This window comes from Patiria miniata, unplaced genomic scaffold, assembly GCF_015706575.1.
Source record: "Patiria miniata isolate m_02_andy unplaced genomic scaffold, ASM1570657v1 HiC_scaffold_4, whole genome shotgun sequence".
Lineage (NCBI taxonomy): Eukaryota > Metazoa > Echinodermata > Asteroidea > Valvatida > Asterinidae > Patiria > Patiria miniata.
In genome coordinates, this window is record NW_024037071.1 from 990,815 (window position 1) to 1,006,893 (window position 16,079).

Consider the following 16,079-nt stretch of genomic DNA (forward strand, 5'->3'; position numbering starts at 1 on the left):
ATGGCCCAAGTCTTCAGGAGTCGGACTTATGACCCTAACTCAATGAGCCCCTTACCGACTTCCATATAGAACTCTTCTGGGACTCGGTACCCGGCCCACCACACCTCCTTCCCTGTCCATCCATGTAACTCGAAAGTCAGGCACCATAAAGGGAGGAAACGAGGTGGCACCCTAAGCCTTGCTGCCGAGTCAGCAAAAGAACCCCGTACCTATACGCAGATGCCAACCTGGACTTCGCAGACAGTCCCAACTTGTGAGTCAGCTTACCGACCGACCGAGCTAACTGCTGTTGGTAAATGACGACGGGAAATTAATACTCTTAAATGACAGAACCGCGGGCATCGAAAACCAAAAAGTGACACCAAGCGGATTCGAAAACCTAACCCTGGGTCCGCTGTCAGACAGCTTAACAACTAGGCTGTTTCAGTAGGTGCTTTTCTCTTTGCGTTTAAAACATAATCCTTATTTCCGCAGTGGGAGCGTTACTTTGTGTTTCATAGCTGCACGAAAGATGCATCGGCATCGCGCTATACACATGAATGCTGTTACGTAACTCTTTTCTACAATCATTCTTATGTACCGAGCAGTTGACTTTTCAGAGTCACTTCGAGCAATTAACCTTACCAAGCTCGCCTTTATTCTGTCTCAATAATTGTTTCGCGTCGCGCGTCTTTCGGTAGGCACTAACATGTCGCGCTATATAGCAAGTTTCCCCTACCTCATTACATTTATATCAAACTACTGACCCGTTTACAAATATTTACGAGGGAATTTTGTTTGTCTGATTCTAATTCAGCTCCCTTAGCTAGCTTGGGAAATGCATCTTTTCTTGTACTTACGGTAAGTCTGGGGAATGGTGCCATTATAATACAATGTCACATGATTAGAATCGTGACCACGCAAGTGCAAATTCGGGTAAAGCGTTCTGCCGCCTAACTAAACACACCATATTGATACAAAGAAAAGAAAAAGGCAAATGTATACTCGAATCATACGCTTACGAAACTACCGACCGGGAAAAAAACTAACAATTTAAAATGTCCCGCGCTGCGAATTTGTCGACCATCTCCCACAATGCACTAGGAGAAGTGAACTCTCCGTGGCAAACTCTTGGTGGCACATGAAACGCCCGAATTGCCCAGCCGTGGACATTCGAAAAAGGGGGGGGGAGCTGGGCATCACTAAAAAGAGGCAATTGCTCAGAAAAAAGGCACCTTCCGTCGGTGTGAAAGAGGAGAAAGAGGTGAAATTATTTTCGTTCACTTTGCAAGGAATACATGTTACCCAGAGCAAAATTTACTACCAACATTGATAAATATACACTTTGTAAAATGTTTGCATTACATTTTAAAAGCGTAAGGAGCACTATTATTTCTTTACAGGCCAGTTTTCCATTTTGAGAGAGGCACAATTTGTTTTATTGCGAGAGGGGTCCTTCGTGTTTTCGAGGGATAGTTTTCCATCTCGAGAAGGTTCACAATCTTGTTAATGCGCGAGGGGTATTTGTGTTTTTGAGGGGCACTTTTGCATTACAAGAGAGGAGATCATTTTTAAATCCGATCATAATGCTTTCTATGCGTTTGAGGGCAGTTTCATTTTCATCTCGAGGGGGCACATTTGTGACCTTATGTGGCAAAATGAAATATGTCCCCCAAAACCATGTTATGAGTAATCAACGCCTGAAGTTGGATACGCTAGAAAAATCATGTAATAAGAACCGGAAAATGTCCCTGTCTAAAAAAACCCACATAATTGAAAATCTGTGGTATAGATTAGGCCTATGGGAGTGGGGGTACAAGGACGGATTCAGAACACACTTTTGTTGGGGGGCTGTACAAATCAAGCCAGGCCAAACTGGTGTAGTTCCTAGCTCTAACAGCCTGTTGGCACCACTTTTCGAGAGCGTCATTCGCTTCTCAAAGTGGGGTGGTACATACACCTTGATTAGTAGTAACTGCGCGAGTGCGAAGCCTAAACGGCGGGGGGGGGGAGGCGCTTAAGGGCCCCTGAAAAAATGGATTCTAGGCGCTCTGTGGTGCGATCTGAGGCAATTTCTGACGACTGCCAAAGTTTTGGCATACACAAGATCATCATTTAAACATCTTTTTTCGAGTTTGGAGTCATTAAATCAGCTGTTCTGAGCTGTAGAATCAAATGTAGGCTACATATTTTTATTCAGGGACGAAAATCGTTGGGGAACGACATCGGTCCCCCCGTTCCCCACCGATCGACGCGCATGGCTGGCACCGTGCTTCAGAACGACAGACTTTACACGTACATTTTATACGTAGGGCCAATGCATACATGCTGTACAGCGTCAGTTGGTGAAATCGAAAATTTTGAGGGAGACCCTAAAACTTTTAAAAAAACTTTTCTCTGGGCGTGTGTGGGTAGGCCTATGTGTTTTATGGCACAATGCGGTATTTTCGTAATCCCTCCCCCAAGTTTTCGTAGGCCCCCAATTTTTTCGTAGGCCCTAGGCACAGTGCCAACTGTGCCTTTTGGGTAATCCGGGCCTGGCTGTATCAATATAGTTATATTCAACAAGTCAGGTCTTTTTCATGACGGATGATCAACGTCGGCCAACATTATTGCAAAGCAAACATTACACTCGAATGGGGGCGCTGTTAACTGACGCGAGGAATAATTTTCAAGCCGGTATTATGAAGAGAGAAAAAAGATTACTACACTTCTGAAATTGAGGGCGCTGTTTGGTACGTTGTTACAGCCATTGAATTTGTGACAGATGGAATAGAAAAGAACATTCCATTTGTCACCAAATGAAAAGATTCTTTCCATTGCACGAATGTTAGACATTCATTATTTGTTTTATTTTACACTTTAATAAATCCTCGTTATTTGATTGGTTGACTTGTAAACTGGTACTTGTTTGATCATCATTGTTTTACCTTTTTAGACGGCAGTCACTAGTATTCAGTTTCAATATCTAATGTTTTCATTTTAAGAATTGTTCGGCAAGTTCAGAACTAGCCCATCAAAACTGTTCCACAGCTAAGTTCAGAACTTTCATATCCAAGTTATGCAAGTTAGAAACTGTTCTCGACAAATTCAGAACTATCCTATTCAAATTCGTCTAACCTTTTGGCAGCATAGTTTATTTGCTTCTTTGACATCACCTACAATTTCCGATATTTCTCTTAGGAAAACAAACGAAGATTCTCGCATATCGTCCGCCAATTTGCCATTCTGCGGATCAGCCTTCGTGTTACAGCGCCCCCACCGGCAGTGATGACACCGTGCAATGGAAGTTCATTCCCGTGGAATGGAACTTCTATGTTCGTGGTACGTGCGGCCGCCAAAAAAAATACTATTAAAAAAAAATGGCAGTGGCAAATGTTAAAAGGTGGCGTAACATGCGAACGGTTTCCCTCCCCCCCCCTCTAAATAAATGTTCATGAGAAGGGGCATTTGAACAATATAAGGTAGGCCTAATATAGTGTGCATGATTGTAGGATTGTATGAGCTCTCTCCATTGGAAATATGGTCCCTCCCCCTCCCCCTCCCCCTCCCCCCCCCCCCCCCGTGAGATGGGGGAATTTGTACCCTATAAGGTAATATAGTTTGCATGATTGTAGGATTTTATGAGCTCTCTCCATTGACAATATGATACGAGCCCCTCCCCCCCCCCTCCACCCCTGCTAGCCCACCTAAAATATATGTCAGATGACGGGGATGTATTCAGGTGTTGTATAATGTAGACTAGCGGCCAACCAACATTCCTGCAAATTCGGTCCACATTTTAGGAATTAGGACGGCGGACACAATGTGACCCCTCACAGCCCATAGAAAACCCCGGTGCTTAAAGGGAACGAACCGTGTGAAAAAAAAATGACTCGCCGGTTTTCAGGATTTTCCCTCAGGGACTTTTCCCCCACCGGGACTTTTTTTTATAAATGTCATGCACGATACTTTCATTGTATCAAAACAAGTGAAATCGTTTCGGTTGCATTTTGTTCAAGCTCATGGCACTTAACGCCTGCACTATTTTGTAAACATGTGAGGTATCACCAACAATTCACGCTTCAAAAAATTCAAAGCATTATTCATTTTAATTGCTTTTAATGAATGTTAATTTATGCGTATTTGTCTATCTATTTATCTCTCATCCACATGTCAATCGTCAAGAGTTTGAGAGTTTGTTGGAAGCAATCTTCACCCAGGCTACTTTGTAATGCGTGTCTGAACGTGTAAATGACAATAAACACAATAAAGGGCGCCACTTTGCATCCGTCACGTTAACAGTTTTTCCAATGTGAATGGACGTGTGGGCTTATTATACATGTAATATGTGTTGCATCGTTTCTTTCTTTCTTTCTTAATTTTTAAAATCGCCCTCAAATCTCCATCAAAAATTGACGGAAAAAGTTACCTAAGTTTTCCGTCCAAATTTGAGGATAATATCAAAAAGCAATATAAATAATCAACTAAAATCATCTTTAGCAAAAGGCTGCATGTCCATTCATGTGTTGAAATTCGTCTTTGGTGGTTTCAGGTATTTAACCAAAAATTCCAACCATTGGAAAAACTGCCAACGTGACGGTAGATATAAGTGGCCCATTTATTGGGTTTCATGTATAATGCCAATAATGACACGACACAATCGATCAGAGCCATATAGCCTATCAGTTCAGCCTAAGTTCAATGGCTGAGGGCTTCCATCCTTGAACAACAATCAAGTCACGAGTCGACATTATTTCCTTATGCAAACAGCCCATGCAGGTGGCGAACACAAACAACACGCATCGTTGCACGTGACAAATACATGTATATGGTTTATTTGTGTTAGTACATGCACATGCATTATCGATGAAAAACCGCCGAGTAGATGCCAGAAAATTCACAGCAGTTTAAAACTTCGATGGGCTTTGAAACCTTCAACGATTCTGAAATTATTTCTTCGGCAAATTAAAACAGAATATGTTTTGTTATATAATATTAAATTGTCTAATTTAAGTTCAAATCTCCGGGTATTTCTGGCAGCATCCCAAAATGTATACACTGCACCACCACCATTGGAACTTGGCTTCATATACAGAATATTTCAATACGAAAAACAAAATTCCGTTTTAATAATAAGGACTAATTGCCAGGGTTTACCTAAATCCTGACTGACCCGTCTCCTCAACATTCCCCCACTCGCAGTTGCACAACACAGGAAACCCCCGAAAACTTCTGTAAAGATCCGTAAACAATTCGACACTCCAACACACTAGTTGACAATAAAAAGTTGACCTCCAAACTTCTTTTGACGTCACTGCATGCCCTGGTAATTTCCCATACAGTATTGCGTCTAATTATAATACATGACGCACATGGGGAATTCCCGGCGCAGTACCGCTGCGATGGCGCATGCTCACACTGTCAGTTGAAGTGTAGGCCAACAAAAGTCCACTCTGTGTTTCTCGTCAGCGACAGCGACCGCAATTTCCTATATCCGCCTGTGGTCAAGTTTTATTGCTCATCAAAGTAAAGCGCCACACAAAAGAAAACCCGCAAAACAATAAAATTAATAAAAAACTGTAAGATCAGCATAAAATAATTGTTTTGTCGGCTCATCAAGAATATCGTGCATTTGTCAATTGTAAATTAAAGGCATTATAGGATCATTTGCTTGTAATGTATGTTGCTCGATTCTAATAACGCCATTTAAAATCAATATAAAAATGTTCGAAACCTAACCTCAGTGTTAAACTTTCAGCTCAGTGGATATTGTACTTTTCAAGAAAACAGCGAAGAACCATGCGCAACGTCTTGATCAAGAAATACGATTTCGTCAATAGAACTCTTTCTTTCCAACGATCACTCAATTGGCTAATCCCTGGAAATCGCTTACACTTCCTGATTTCTTGTGAATGACATGCTATCCAGACGGAGTAAGTTCACTGAGTGAATTACCAGTACGACCTTTTATCCATATGAGCTTTTGATAATAATTCGCAAGGTTCCTTTTCGGATAAATGCAAATGATCCTTTTATGCATTTAATGAACATGAATGAACATTTTCATGAAATCGTTGGACGAGAAACAAATAATCGACATCTGTTGGCCCTGGCCAATTTCAGCGTCAACATTTTACTGCTCATACATCTCCAAATAGATTAAATGTACACAGAATTATGTCATTCGGTTATGAATAACTCAACAATGAAAAGAAAACATAAGAGAAAAATCCAAGGGTTGTTTTTGTAAGCAAAAGTTTACTTTTAACCCGGACCTGTATGGTTGGCACAATAGCAGTGAGTTCACATGTGGGGAAAAAACTTAAACTTCGTACTTCCGTGTTCGGTTCTTCAAAAACACCGCGCATTAAAAGCACTAACTTCCTCTTTCGGGACAACAGTTCCACGACCACGCTCGTCCGTGTCACATCCAGCATAACTATCGGTGAGTATATACTGTTCATCCAGTTCACAGATTTTTTCGCCCTTTTTCATATTTTAGGCCTAGACCCTATATACCGATGAACCGGTATTTTGTTGTTCACCCTCTGTGCTGCAAGTTTTTTTCAGAGACCTTCGGCAATCCCATCGACATTGTGTATTTCTTTTATTTTGAAAGCTCTTGTGGAAATTCTGTCCGTGTAACTTTGCCATAGGCCTACTCGCTAACTCGCACCTATGTTTGTTTGTCGTATAGGTTTGCAGAACGAAAGGTCACAGATGCAGTTTCATTATGAATGATGGTTACGTTTCTAGTTGCCGGGGTTTTAATAATTGGTCATAACTGTCCTTCCTGCAGTTGCGTGCACTGACAAATCCAGTGACTGTTTTGATGTCAAAAAAGTTTAATAACAGTTATCATTTTTACCTGTACGAGGTATATTCCAAAATACAGGCTAAGTGCTTTTTATGCACGTATATCAATCTGTTTTTAGAGTGTATAGAGCATTAATAAATGGCCGATTAAAAAGCTTGCCCAAAGTGAAGATACGAGTGTTCCCAAAATATCCTGGCAAATTCTATGGCCAAAAAATGGTTTCGATCGAAAGTAAATAATCATTGAAAGTGATTTTAAAACAACTTTCCCACGGGTACCTTTTTGCGTACCTTGGATTGCACATTTGGGAAACATCTTCAGACTTGTGCACAAAATTTTTCAAACTTAAATGTGCCCTAACCCAATATTCCCTTGTCCTTTTTCCAAGAATTTCGGTATGTTTACTAATTAGACCACGAGCAACAAATATAACCTGATTGCGACTATACAATTGCGCCTCTAAAGGGGGGCTGTGACATTAGGGAGACATGAATATGTCTCCCTATAATGACCGATGTCTCGCACTGTTCGAAGAAATTACGATAACATGTCTCCTTAATGGTATATTTAGCGGAATACAAATAATAATAATAATAAAATGTATAATAATAATTTACGGGAAATGGGTCAATAGGGAGACATTCACATAGACTTGTGTACAACATTTGTCCATCTTGAATGTCAACCCCAATTTTACTTTATCCTACCCCACGATGTTGGTATGCATTTATGTTTTGGACCACGAGCTATCGATCTAGCCTATTGGCGACGGTAACATTTAACCGTGACATTACGGAGACATTGAAATGTCTCCCTAAATGTCCGGTGTCTTCCTTAGGTGTAATTCAATGACGACAAAATGTCTCCCATAGTTAAGAGTTTGTTTCAGTAGCCCGGCTGGCTAGTGCAAAAAAAAGAGTTAAGGTCGACCCCTGGTAAAACAGCAACTGAGCCAAGTAGTTTAATAGGTTAGTTGTCATGTACCCTACTTAAGATTTTAAGCACTTTTGTTGCTTCAAACGAAAACATAGCACGAACAACAACAATTATGGGCCGCATTAAGTGTTCCGTAGGCCCTAGGCACCAGTATTTCGTAGGCCCTACTGGTACTCAGCACTAGGTGCCAGCACCTATTTTATTTTGATGTACTATAAACAAGACAGGCCAGACTGATAGTTCTATAAAACCCTGTTGGCGCACTGTGGTATTTTGTAGGCCCTCAAATTGGTCGTAGGCCCCCACATGTTTCGTAGGCCCTATGCACAGTGCCTATACTGTGCCTATTGGATAAACCGGGCCTGATTAAGCACTTATGTCTAGGCCTTTATGTTTTTAGACTTGTTTGGACACCATTCGCAGACCTTCAACAATGAAACTGTCAAAACAATTTCAGGAAATACTTGATTGTATCCTGTGAAACAATAGTGTGCTGTATTTTTTTTTTGAGAAAAGGGGAACTACCATCACTTCCTCTCGATTGTTAGGACCAAACCACTGCGCTTTCAAGGGAAACCTTGCTTTGTGTAATGAGAAACATGAAGATGCATTAACAAAGTTTTCTAAAAAAAAGTACGATATCTACTGAGCTGAAATATCGACTGGTTAGTTTTTTTTAACAACCGGCATGCTTCGTATTTACTGTATTGCTGGTGATTCGGCAACAAGTGGGTTTTGTTTTTTTGGGGGGAACAAATATTACGTGTCCATACCTTTACATACTTCAAGTGTGGTTGAATCGGTAAGGATGTTTTGTAAGCTTTCCAAGTTGATACTTTACTTGCATTTCTAACTCCGCACTGCGGATTCCAAAGTGTGAAAGCTAAAAAAACTTTTGTTATTTGTCATTATTATTTGTCATTATTAGATGGCAAAATCTGCCCAATTAGTGCGTGCCCCGTTCCGAGACAACGCCATTTGATGTATTTTGTTAATAATCAGTCGACGATGGATTACAGGAGATTTAGAAAATAAACGATCATCGTTCAAGAGAATAATTTATTAATTGTTGATGAGCGTATCGTTGTTCACGTGACTTTTTAATGTCGTATACTATATTGTCAAAATCGGCACATGTTTAGCTACATCGACATATATAGACTAAATTCTTTGATGCCTAAACACAACGATGTTTCACATGGTGGCTATGGTATAACTATAAAAATATAAATAAATACGAATTAAGGGGCACAATAGTACATCTAAAAATGGATATTACATGTAAATGTGAACAATTTTAGTGGGTATCTTTGCCCTACTGTACGCCCCCGCAGACGCCACAATACCCCGTACCAGCGGGACCTGTCCCCCGTTCGCCCTTGGCAATTCGAGGGGGCGCACGGGATTTTCCAAAATTGCCGCAGATCACAAAGAGAAAGAGCACAGATTTTTGAATACACTCGTGTCGAGATCAAAGTTCAAAAAACTTCTTTTACTGAACGGTCTCTGCTCTAAAAGCGACAATTGCGTGCCATTATCAATATACGGACTGGGGGGGAAACTTACGCAACGTTGTGAAATAGTACGCCAGTTATTTCCGGGTGGCAACTTAGCACTGGGTTTCCCTGGGTTTCTAGGAATAGTTCGTATACTGTTAGTTTGATAAAAACAGGGTAAAAAAATCCAGCAAGCTACACTTCACAAGTAAAACTCAGCCAGAAAGTCGTACACGCTTTGGTTGTGTCGACTGTTTACTGTCAGATTTATAAAATAATGCCTTTGATATGATCTTGTCACTGATCTGAAATCGGCTAAGTTTGAGTTTCTTGATTATTGTGTTCTCACTACATTTTGACAAGTAGAGTTAATTTGATATTCTGGGGGTTTTTTCTCGTCACTGCTACTGACAGGTTATATACGTGCACTTCGGCAGCAATGGCGTTACACGGTAGTCTCCAGTCAGGCGCAATATTCAAGGAAGGATATCTCACCCAGGAGTGGAACAGCATACTTGTAAGTGAACGTTACAGAGTGGTGATGGATTATTATTAGCATATTGAAGACCGGTTTTGCGTCTGACGATGAAGCTACTGTGGGGCCAGTTTTGGTGCTGAATTATACCCATTGATTTTGGATGTCCGAAGTGACTTATCAGTTTCTTGAAAAGACTTGCTGTCAAAAAGATTCTATTTTATGGATTTTCTTGTATGCATTTTCAACTGCTGGCAAGGAATAAGGTCATGCAAAATTGAAGATTGTGCTCACTGCAGTTAGTAATGTTTTCTGTTCGTATTTCTGAGTGATTCATTGATTAACAAAACTGATGATTTCATATCTTTTGGCTTTTGTTTTGTTTTGTTTTGGCCTTGCGTTTTGTTATTTAGTTCTTTATTTTTGGTTTTTATTTGTTGTTTTTTGGGGCAGGGTTTGTGTGGGTTTTACATTTGTTTGTTTGTTTGTTTCTGATAATTTTTGTCTGTGTTTTTGTTGGTTGATGTATTGTTTTTGTTTTGTTTTGTCTTATTTTGTGCAAATAAGCAACATCTACGAAAGGCTCGCTGACAAAATTGTATGTTTTAATGTATGCCGTGCTCAATTTTCGGCTTGAATCAATCCTTATAATGCAGACTCAATATTATGTTTTCTCATGGCAGAAATCCGATGCCAAAAAATGGTGGGAGTTGAAAGAAGATCAGGGCGCTGTGTTTTCCCGTTTCAAAGACAGGACCAAGAAAACGCTGGAGAAAAAGATCCTGGGTTCGGAGATCGAGAAGGTTGAAGTCGATAGACAGAAGCACGACAACTACATCAGCATCAAACGCGGGAAGAAGATCCTTCATCTCCGGGCTGAGAACAGACAGCAGCGCGATGAGTGGTACGAAGCCCTCCGGGGATCGCTTGGGCAAGCCCCGGCAACAGCAGCAGGCTCCGATGACGATGTCGTTCCCGTTAGACGACGGAGGATCCACACTGACACGTCCGACACTAAACCGCCAGTCCGTCGGGGGAGGAGTGCTGGGGCTCCCCAGACCACACCAAATCTGGACACCACTTTTCGAGCCGAGTTGAATGATGTGGTCCCATCTCTTCCTCAACTGAACACAATCCCGGAGGATGCTGATGACAGTGAAGTAGCCAAGGTTGGACAGGCTCCCCTGTGCTGCGTAAGACACCACGTCGTCGCTTGCAATGACGAAGGTAAATTTAGTCCAGTTTTGACAATCATTAATTTGAAACTTTTTTTCTTTAATACTGCAATGTGCGAGTTGTAATAAAATATAATAATAATGAGTACAAAGCGCACGTATCCACCAGGACTGGTGCTCAAGGCGCTATACATCATTATCAAAACTGCTCATTGGGCCCATGAAACATTCCAAATACCATCTCAGCTCCCTGGGGAGTATACAGTTCGATCCTGCCTGTTAGGCGCAAGGAGGCTAATCCAATTACAGTAAATCTCTGCCCTCACAGGTATCCAAATACTCCTGGGTGGAAAGAAGCATATTGTGTGACAAAGTGCCTTGCCCAAGGGCACACGCACTATGACTCGGGCTGGACTCGAACCCACAACCCGCAGCTTTACCCGCAGACCACGAATCCAATGCTCTTAACCTTCTACCACGAGGCTACAACACTCCAGTTATGTGACAGTAACTTAGGCATAACCCGTCAGACTGTCAGTTGACGATCAGAAGGGCAAGTGGTTGACATTATGTATAAAATAGTTGATCAAGAAATAAATCTTGAGATTGTTTTTAACATGATGAACCTTTCAGGTAAAAACATGGCGGATTCGGACGTCGTGTACGAGAACGTTCATTTCGTGCGCTCCGAGGAGGAACATCTTGCTACCATAGCACTCAGGAAGGGCAGTCTGGCTCGGGAGGAAAACGTGTATACTTTACATCATGGCGTCGCAAAACTCCAAGCCGACAACGAGAACGCCTATGAGACCGTGATTGTTGGCGGGAACCAGGAGCGAGACGATTCGTATAACAACCTCAGCCCATCGCAGGACCGCGTTCCTCCGCCTTTCGACCACAACATCCCAGCAGAAGGCAACGACTCCGCATCGGAGCGAAACAGTCAGTCCAGCATCGAAGACAACACCCAGGTGCCTGATGCGACCGTTAAGCGTGTCCCACCCCCAGTGCCTGTCCACACTGGCCAGCAACTCCGAAAAAAGATACAGTAAGTCACTCAAATTCGCCTGTTGCTTGGGTATAACAAACATAGGTATTGGGACGGACACGGCTATGCTCCTACCCCCAAATTTCAATGTGTGCAAACAGAATACCCTCTCTCCAAAAGACTTTTTTACTTAAACACACAAGACCTTTTCTGCAATGTTTCTTCCAATCCACCCTTGTTCTCGGTGTTTAATATGTAGTTTCCTTCTTTCAGAAAACTCAAGGAGGAACAGCGGCAGCTCCATGGCATCGAGAAGACCTTCAACAAGACCTCGCTCGTCGGGGAGCGGGTGAAGATTAAGCTCATGGAGAAAAAGGATGGCATCTGGTGAGTGTTCCTAGAGGGTTTTAACAGTCCGCTTGTTCGCTCAAAATGAGCTTTAAAGCGGTGCTGCCATCATCGGTGTGCGTGTGTGCACGGTGCGATTAACTTAGGCGCGCGTCACTTAAACTTACAAAATCAATCGTCATGTGCCAACAATGCATTATGTATATCGTGAAGAGCCGTGTAGTGCCAAGTATCTGTTGCTTGAATATAAACACGCAGGTCTGTGTCAGGCCTCGATGAATACGTTTCTGTGGAAGCGAAAACACAATGATAGGATTTATGATTAACGAATTGACTTTCATTCACTCCGTTTGTACTTTTTTATGTCTTCGGCTGTCAGGGTGATCGGCTTGGATGAAGGTGGGATGCAGCTGCGAGGCTTTCTCAAAGTCGGTGATCAGTTGATCAAAGTCAACAAGCAGGCACTCACCTCGGCTATGTACGCCAGGGAAACCATCCGAAGTACGGACGAAGACCAGGTACCTGCAAAATTTGTTTATTTTCTATTCCCAGGTTATTTAAATGCTGAGTAAATTTGGCACACTATAGGTGTGAAGAATGGAAGTCGATGTACTGGCAAATGTGCTTCAGTCCTTAACTTTAAAAAAAAAAAATCGTTTTCAAAGTTAATTTAAAAATTCTACTCTGACCCCATGTATACCCTCTATAATTCAGTATGTTGCAAATTGAGAAATGACCCCCCCCCCCCCCTTCACAATTTCACAACTGTGAACATCATTATTTATAAGTTCTTCAACAATTCTATGCAATCTCCCCATTTGGGATAACCGCGGCAGCTAAATGCACACAAGGCTATGGGGGACGTGGTAACCAAATCTGCATTCTGTACAATTTTTCGTGCAATCGAAAAGAGATGGAACTTTCGTTCGCACAAAGGTTTTGACACACAAGACTCCTAAAACACTTCGCTGTCCAAAGTTTTTTTTTGGGGGGGGGGATAATATACTTCATTTAGAACACGATGATCAATTCAATTTTGCTGGTACCCGGCTATACTTTTGCACGCGTACGATGACATTTTTATCCCGAAAGAAAAATCGGCAAATCTTGATGTGCACATGCGCAGTTGGAAAACCGAACTCGCTTATTCTGGGGTAATGCAACAGCTCAACACACATGTTCTTTCAAACTTGAAGATGAGGTATACATGTATAGACCGATAGCATTAAGCGGCCATTGTTGATTTTTGTTGTGTTATTCACTAACATAATGAATACACAAGAATACACAAGAATACTCCAAGATGGCCGCAATGCAAGGATCTATTGGTAGATAGTATCGCCTCAATTAATACAAGTGTCACCATGTGTTGGGATACTCTAAATTGGGATGAAATTTTGGATAGATGTGAGTGACTATCTAGCCACGTGTCTGCGATTCAGTGCTCATCCTATAATGCTCTGTCCTTCTTTCCTTTTTCTTTTGCGTGACAGGTCACCCTGGTGCTGAAACGAATTCCCCACGGTTTCGTCTGCAGCATCACACGGCTATCACCGAACGATGATCTGGGGATCACAGTGGAAGGAAATGAGGTATATACACTAACGCTATAGTTTGATCATTTCCTGTGCTATGTTCTGCGGGGGGAAAAAATGGAGATGTTTCCGAACTTGCACGCGGGACATGAGTGTTTGTAGTCACTGCAAATTGAAGTACACTCATTGACATTTGTTTGCAAACCCATGGTGGGCACGTTTGGTCAACCACGGGTTGACAAACTATGAAAGGCGAACATAGCAAAATAAAGCATGGTTATTATTATTTCCAGATTTTATGTTTTCAGATGCGCACAAGTTTAAGATACACTTTTTCTTCGAATTCATAACTCTATCAAGCTCGCTTTCGATATACAATTTTGCGGCTCGGTAAAGTGTTTCGAATTAACGTGGAATTTCGCTTGTTCTCGCAGATTATCAGCGTGCTCCCCTACGGCCTGGCCTCCAGCCGAGGGGATCTCAAGCCCCAGACCACGGGGGTGTCAGGTCACATGTGTAACTGGGCCATCACGGAGATCAACGGCCAACCTGTCGATCTGTTCGCTAGCACCGAGGACATCAGCGAGGCACTCGGCCGGGCCGGGAAGGACGTCGCCCTCGTCGTTCAGCCGGTGGACTTCATACAGATGATGAGAGAAAACTTGAACTCTGAGTCTTCATCAACTATTACGTCTTGAGTTCCTATCATCCGTCAGATCCCAAACTGGCCCAAACTGGCTGTGCTTAATATAGGCCTAAGCGAGTAAAAACTCTACGAGCTTACTTTAACACAAACAGATTCCAACGATAAGGAGTATTACACTGTACGGTTATCAATGTTTTTTTATGCTTTAATAGGGCCTGTGCGCATTGCCCTTTTCTGCTTACGGGTTTACCAAGAAATTGCGCTGTAACGGCAGAGAAAGCAGAAGGCAGATAATGATGATCGTAAGCCCGGAGCCCCGTGGTAAGCAGAACCATGAAAATGACCCAAGTTTGGTTATCGAGACTTTGCGTTTGTAGCCAACAAGTCGAAATTTTGATTAGGCATATGATCAGAGAAAAGGTTATATCGGCCAGTTTTTTTTAGTGTTTACACTTCGAGCTTTCAACTGCTTCCTCAAAACGTATTTAGATAGCACTCAATAGTATAACGTTATTACACATTTTGTATCGCGTATATAGGCTGCTTTTATTTTTTCACTGTAGCCTGAAACAATGCACCTGAGTACAATTTCATGTACAGATGATATACCTATGTTGCCCGATTTGCATTTTTGCTTATGTAAGATATTAAGATGTAAGATATTAAGTGTACATTTCGCCGGGTATATGGCATTTCTACTACACGGATGTATTACTATTATGTGCAAAATGAAGGTCGAGTTGAAATTGCATATTATGACATTATGTCCATGGCTGATTTGACTGATTACTCCAGTGACAAGTAGGCAGGCTTAAAATGAGCTATTGGGTTTGAAGCAATTCCCACGAAAAAGAAAGATGAGCTACCGAGAGTGTTATTGGCATCAAGCAGAGATTGTTGCCAGTCACAACTCAATCACAAGTCAATCACAAGTCCAAGCACAAGTCAATCAGGAGTTAGATACATGTTGATTGTATTTAAATTATATAATCACCAGTCAATCATAAGTCAAATCACAACTCGGGTCACAAGTAAAATATTATTATTATTTATGTTCTGGTGATAAAACCAATGATTCCTCACAAGCACCCTAGGCCCTGTAGCTCGCAAGCCTGACGAAACCTGTAGAGAGAAGACAACGAGAAGCAATTGCAGTTTTAGAGGTGGGAGGAAAACCCCAGATGAATATTTTGGGGAAAAACAATGGACTCAGGTACGGACTTAGAACCCAATCCACTTGTGGTCCGGGCAGGAGTCGAACCCGGGTCACAGCGGTGGAAGGCGAGGAAAGTAACCATGCACCAACCTGACTCCCCCTAACCTGACTCCAGATGTTGAATTAACAATGACAATGTAATTCCTTTGTCTGAGTTCATTAACAGTACACTGCAAAAACAGTAGTGTTAATTTAACACCATTCGGTATCTATATGGAACAACACCAGTAATATTTAACACCAGATGGTCCTATATGGATACCAATGGTGTAAATTTAACACTGCAGTTTTTGCAGTGTAAGGTTGGCGAGTCAGGTTGGCACTTTCCTCACTTTTCATCGCTGTGACCCGGGTTCGATTCCTGCTGGGTCCAATATGTGGATTGGGTTTTCAGTCCCAACCTGATTCCGTGGGTTTTCCTCAGACTATGCTTCAGCGGTTTTCCTCCCACATCTAAAACTGTAATTTCTTCACATTGTCTTCTCT

General features: G+C 41.9%; 1 protein-coding gene across 1 annotated transcript; it reads left to right on the forward strand.

The window, feature by feature from the left end:
- Positions 1–6,108: 6,108 nt before the first annotated feature.
- Positions 6,109–15,304, forward strand: LOC119739990. The gene is made up of 8 exons (XM_038215166.1): positions 6,109–6,406; positions 9,625–9,727; positions 10,369–10,912; positions 11,494–11,908; positions 12,122–12,235; positions 12,576–12,714; positions 13,690–13,788; positions 14,166–15,304. Exons 2-8 carry the CDS (start codon positions 9,650–9,652, stop codon positions 14,427–14,429), a joined length of 1,653 nt encoding a protein of 550 aa, XP_038071094.1. The 5' UTR covers positions 6,109–6,406; positions 9,625–9,649; the 3' UTR covers positions 14,430–15,304.
- Positions 15,305–16,079: the final 775 nt, after the last annotated feature.

Excerpts from the sequence above, each read along its gene's own strand:
- LOC119739990 (XM_038215166.1), top strand. The coding sequence starts at position 9,650 with ATGGCGTTACACGGTAGTCTCCAGTCAGGCGCAATATTCAAGGAAGGA. Across the intron at positions 9,728-10,368 it reads AGGAGTGGAACAGCATACTT|AAATCCGATGCCAAAAAATG; the intron begins GTAAGTGAACGT and ends TTCTCATGGCAG. Across the intron at positions 12,715-13,689 it reads GAAGTACGGACGAAGACCAG|GTCACCCTGGTGCTGAAACG; the intron begins GTACCTGCAAAA and ends TTTGCGTGACAG.